General features: G+C 53.6%; 1 protein-coding gene across 2 annotated transcripts in view; it reads right to left on the reverse strand.

Moving 5' to 3' along the window:
- TOP1MT (topoisomerase (DNA) I, mitochondrial) overlaps nucleotides 1–4,032 on the reverse strand; it is a 21,108-nt gene extending 17,076 nt beyond the window's left edge. Inside the window, exons 1-3 of one of the 2 annotated variants that reach the window (XM_019553556.1) lie at nucleotides 4,012–4,032; nucleotides 1,543–1,658; nucleotides 982–1,103 (exon numbers count right to left, since the gene is read on the reverse strand). In XM_019553556.1, coding sequence (XP_019409101.1) covers nucleotides 982–1,095 — 114 coding nt within the window. In that variant the 5' untranslated portion in view covers nucleotides 1,096–1,103; nucleotides 1,543–1,658; nucleotides 4,012–4,032. Of the gene's footprint in view, nucleotides 1–981; nucleotides 1,104–1,542; nucleotides 1,659–2,187; nucleotides 2,223–4,011 lie in introns of those variants that run through there. The other variant, XM_019553563.1, reaches the window with a different exon arrangement.
- Nucleotides 4,033–5,778: the final 1,746 nt, after the last annotated feature.

Consider the following 5,778-nt stretch of genomic DNA (forward strand, 5'->3'; position numbering starts at 1 on the left):
GGCAGAGGGGAGATTCAGACTCGACATCAGGAGGCGCGACTTCATGGTCAGGGTGGCTAGGGTCTGGGACCAACTTCCAAGAGAAGTGGTGCAGGCTCCTACCCTGGGGGTGTTTAAGAGGAGGCGGGATGAATATCTTGCTGGGGTCATTTGACCCCAGTATTGTTTCCTGCCATGGCAGGGGGTCGGACTAGGTGATCTGCTCAGGTCCCTTCCGGCCCTACAAACTATGATACACAACACAGTTACTCCAGGGCAAACGGACTTTACTCTGCAGGCAAAGCAGAGCAGCCAAGCAATGCACAGCTTTACCTAGGGATAAGTTGCTCCCATGCAGAGGAAAGCCCCCGTTGGCTCTGCCCTGGGGTAAGTTCATAGACAATGAGGGTTGAAGGAAGCTGAGGAGGTCACATCTAGTGCAACCCCTGCTCCAAGCAGGACCAGCCCCAGCTACATCATCCCAGTGTACCAGGCCTGTGCCCAGGGCTTGCTGCAGTGGCACCCACTGCATGCCCTGACCCCAGAGTTATCACATCATATGTCCATGCTGCACATCCATGCTCTGCATGTCCAGCCTTAACTTCCCTGCAGGGACAAGCCCCTGTTCTGCAACTGAGAAAGGTGCTGCCTCATGCAACTCTCCCTTGCTGGCATGGCTCTGCCTCTGCTCCTCTCTCCAGCCATCCCCATCTTTTAGTAAGCACTAAAAGGCCCTAAGAAGCCCACCCCAAACTTCAGCATGAAGCAGCCGCAGATATGATGAACCCCACTGCACCCAACACCATAATGGCACAGATTGGGAAATCAGCCATTGGGCGACTGACCCCTGCTCCTCCTCCTGCTATAGACCTGGGCCTTGCCATTCCCCAACTACCATGCTCTACAGATGACATGCCACAACCCTAGTGACATCATAGGATGACCTCACAGCTCCTAATATAGGCTTTTTATTCTTGAATTGCAGGACTGAGGAAGCAGTACCTCTTTCCAGTCCCTGAAGAAGTTGTTCTGGAAAATCTCTTTAGTGGTGTACTCATGATCCAGCATTTTAGCATAGAAGGTGGCTATTTCTTCTGTGGCCAAACTCAGCTTCATAGGCTGGCCTGCAAGGAAGGATCTGCTTTTTTAGCAACCACACAATCCCACTTTAACCCACGTCTCATTGCGTCTGCATCGAGCCCCTTGTAGCCATCTGCTGCAGCCCTGTGTTTAACCATGTCCCCTCCGCAGCCACTTTGCAAATGCTCGCCTTCGCGGCGTGGTCAGAATGGCTGGGTTTCTCCCAGCGTACCCATCAACCTGCCCTCTAGCACCTGAGCTACCCCAATGCACGGGGCAGATTTGGCTTCATTAGCAGCTACAACAGGCCAGAAATGCTGGCACGGTTTCAGCCCTCTCCTTCGGGCGTGCGATGCTGTCTACTCTACACCGAGCTCTCGGAGATAAACGGGGGCAGTACCGCTTGTCTGGCCCGTCTCCCCTGCCACGCAGGGGCCCAGACACTGCTCGGTTTTCCTGCCTAGATGGCAGGGACCGACTTACCATCGTAGTAAAACTTGACGTTGTCCGGGAGCGGCTCGTACAAAGGGGCGAAGTAGGGTCCTTTGTGCTCCAGCTGCTTCCATTTCACTTTGTCCTCAGTCTTCTCCTCTTCCCACCTTGGAGACAGGGAGATGGGGATGGATTAGGGGCACCTTGGCACTAGATAGCTTTGGACCCTTGGCTCTTAAGGCTCAGCAGGGGCAGCCCCGGCCCAGAACAGCGTTGGGAAGATGCCTACAGGCACCACAGGAGAAACAAACCTTGGGGCAGCATTTAGCACTGTGCAGTCGGCTCCAAGGGCAGCAGGAAAGAAGAATCAGGACCAGGAGACAGTGCTAAGGGCCAGGGCATTGGCCTGGGGCTCGGGCATCCTGAAGCCAGTGCCCAGCTCTGCCACTGACTTCCTGCACAACCTTGGGCTAGTCACTTAATCTTCTACAAGCGTGCAAAGGGAGGCATGCTGCATGGACACTGCCAGGGGCTGCAATACTCCTTGCTATCCCCCACCCCTCCAGCCCTCACTTTGGCGCGGGCTACACCTGCCCGTAGCCCTGGGGCAGCCTGAATGCTGCAGAGCTGCCCACAGCCACGGCACGGGAGGAGCCCCCCCGGGTGGGTCAAAGCAGCCGACCAACACACTTATACTTGCCATGGCTCCGGCTTTTAGTCTGGTGGATCGGAGGGCAGCTCTGCACCAACACATCCTGCTAGCAACCCGGCTCCCATGACTTTTCACATGGAAGTGTTTAGAGCCACTCCCCCTGCCCTCCCCCTCATTTTTTTCCTCGCTATATCTCATTTATTTATGCATATAGCCCTTTTTTTTTTTTTTTTTTTTTTGCCAAAAATATAATGCAGCCCCTGCCTTGATCCTCTCTGTTGGGAAAGAAAAATGACATTTTCACCTGTTGTTTTGCAAAGGAAAAGAAATGCAATTCTTGACTGCCCGGAGTCCAGCCCCACCGGAGCAGCAAAGCATTCTGGGAGATGTAGTTGCAGACGTGCAAGTTTGAGTTAATGCCACAGGCTTAAGGAGTCACCGTGCAACAAAAGCCCCATCCGCCCACTGCAGCCTCCTCTGCAGGGAGGGAGCACAGCATCAGTGCCAGCCCGCAAGGGGATGGGAGGGATGATTTAGATGCCAGGGGTGAGGACTTGCAAAAATAATAATAATAATAATAATTAAATAAAAGGAAAGATTTTGGTGCTCGTCCCCCTCTCCCCTCCTTTCTGCTACATGTGTCAGGGGGTTTAAGCCTCTGCCAGAGGCTGGGGCTGGGCCAATGCTCCTGCTGGCACCAACCCCACAGGGTCCGGGCTGGAGGGTCTCGCCCCTCTGTCCAGGGTCAGACTGATCCCTACATTTCAGGTCGGGAGGAAATTTTGCCCCTGGTCAGATTGATATGGACTGTGGGGGTTTCACCCTCCTCTGTAGTGGGGGCACAGCCTCTACCCGGGATCTCCTGACGGTATATTAACCACTGTTTAGAGAAGCAGGACACTGGCTGCTGTGACGCCCCTGCTTTGCCTGGGGCAGGTTTGGGGGTGATGCCTTGTGTTGCATCAGGGTTGACAGCAGCTTTACAAAGAGGTTGGACTATGGATTTGCCTGGGGTGGTTTGGACGGGCCTGACCCTGCCTCAGGCCGGGGCCGGACTAGATGTGAGCTCTGGAGCTCCCTCCCAGCCCCGCTGCTCTGCTCTTTGACTATGATTTTAAGAAAATTGTGCTCCATGAACCATAAGCGGGAGAGAAGGCAGAGAGGTCCTGGGCTGCCGGCAAAGGGATGAGACGGACCCAACTGATTAGCAGCAGCAATCTGATCAACTTTTAGTGATGAGCCTCCATTTAAAATGTATCAGCTGTCACAGGAAGGGTGTTTGTACCCAAAAGCTTGCAAAGAACCATTTTTCCAACTATTTAGTTGGTTTAATAAAAACCATCACATTTACCCAAAGGACCTCGTCGTCTAACCTCTTTACGTGCTGGTTTCTAATTGCATGGGGACAAGACTCCAGAGTCACCTACTGACCACAGGGAGAATAGCAAGGATCTCTAATGCAAGCAGTAGGAGGATTGCTCTCCTTGCACCAGCTGCCCTTTTTTATTTTTAAAACAATTTAAAAGCAGCAAGACAAACCCGGCAGCACTACAAAAAGAGACGCTGGCCAGGAACGAAAGGGATGCACCCTCCCCTTCATTGCACACGGGCAGGGGTAACACAACTGGTACGGTGTGCACAGTCCTGCTGACCTTGCTGGCAGCGGGTGTTGCACCCTCGAGCTCGAGGCAGCCTCGGATCAGACCATGCACCCCTGGGTGAGACAATGGGGAAATTCTGCTGAAGACCGAAACTCAACTTAAATCAATATTTTAGGGAGGGGAGAAAAAAAAGATGTGCCCGGCCCAGGACATTCAACAGCACCCAGCCCTGAGGTCAGGGCACTGCGGCAACACCTGGACACTCACCACTTCCATTTATCCTCTTCTTCCTTTTTCTTTTTCTCCTTCTCATTTTCCCCTGTCTTCGTCTTCTTGCTTTTCTTCTTGTCTCCCTCTTCTGTGGTTTTCCTTTTCTGAGCCGGACCCTCCTTCTCCAGCTTTTCTGATGCCTTCTTGCTCTTCTCTTCGCGTGCGTTTTCTTCCTTGGCTTTCCTCCGCTTGGCTGGTTTTGCCCCCTTGGCTTTAGTCTTTGTGTCTTTCTCGTCCTCCAGGCCATTTTCCACCTTCACTTTCTCATCGGACTCGACGCTCTCGCTTTTCCCTAACCCGCTGCCCTCGCGCTCCTCCTTTATTCCTCCGTCTCCCCCGCTCTCCGGCTCTCCTCCCTCTTCTTCCTTCACTCCCTTCCCACCTCCCCTCCGTTCCCCTTCCTCCGTCTTCTCCACTTCTGGCTCTTCCTTCAGGCTTTCAAACCTCGGTGGTTTCTCGTGTCTGACTTTTCCCCCTTCCCTTTTCTTCTTCTTGGTCTCTTCTCCTTTCCTTTCCTGCCCTTTCTCCTTCTGTCTCTTTGCTGCCTTCTCCGCCCAGCCATGCTTCTTCCCTCCCTCCGTCTCTTCCCCTTCCCCTCCTGGGCTTGCCCGGGGCCCCTCCGGCATTGCTCCCTCTGCCCACCCGACCCCGTTCTCTGCTCTCCCTGGCTGCAGTTCATCCTCGCCTTTCTGTGCATGGTCCTCCTCTTTCACCCTCCCTCCTTTTTCCTCTCTCCTATCATGGTCACATCCCCCTTTCCTGTCCTCTTCCACCTTGCCATCCTCTGCCAACACTGCTTTGACACCCACTCTCGCAGTCTTGGCTTTGCTTTGCCGTGGGGAATCGCTCTTCCCGTGGCTCCTTCCCTTCCCAGGAGCACCCTCCTTCAGCTTCTCTTTCTGACCCAGCTCCCCTCTGCCATCCTTCAGGTCCCTTTTCCCTTTCTTTTTTTCTCTCTCCTTTCCTCCATCCTCCTCCCTTCTCCTTTTCAGGCCTTGGACATGTATATCTCCCATCTGCTCCAGCACAAGCAAACCAGCTTTCCCCTCCTTGTTCTTGCCTTCTTCTGGGATATCACCAATTTCAGCTCTAGCACCCATGTCTGTGGACAAACCTCCATGGTTTGCAAAGAAGTCTTTGTTCTCCCGAGAGACCCCACTGGCCTTTATTTCCTCTTGCCTTGGAGCCTGGCAGGAACGAGAGAGAGAAAGAGAAAAACCACGTAGTTAGCATCAAGGTTGAAAACTTTACAAACAAGACCCAGATTTCACTACTCATCTACGTGGGCACAGATCCAATCCCAGGAGCAGAAGACAAGTCTCTTTTGAGCCTCCGCACAGGTGCCCAGCCACAAACACTGGAGAACCGGGCAGGTTTTACCGAGGAATTTTTTTGTTTTGTTTTGTTTTGTTTATTGCACGGCTCCTGGAAGCACGGCAGGACCAGGCGGATGCACGGGGGGATGGAGCAAGCTCCAGTTCCACCTCCCAACACCAAAAATCTACTCAATACCAACCTCCTATGGAGGACATATTAGGGACAACCACCTGGGGAGCCTGCCTACGTGGTCACCATGCTTCCCCTGCCAGGTAAGTAACGAGGAAATGAGATGGCGAGGAGGACGGACTCGCTTCTCATGGGCACCGCGGCAGGAGAAGAGCATGGGGGGAGTGTCAGGGGCACCTGTGGCACACAAAGGGTATTTGCAGGACATAAAAGAGGCCGACGGACGGGTGAGAAAGCCAACTGGGGAAGCAGGAAGGG

This window comes from Crocodylus porosus, unplaced genomic scaffold, assembly GCF_001723895.1.
Source record: "Crocodylus porosus isolate Cpor-Errol unplaced genomic scaffold, CroPor_comp1, whole genome shotgun sequence".
Taxonomy (NCBI): Eukaryota; Metazoa; Chordata; order Crocodylia; family Crocodylidae; genus Crocodylus; species Crocodylus porosus.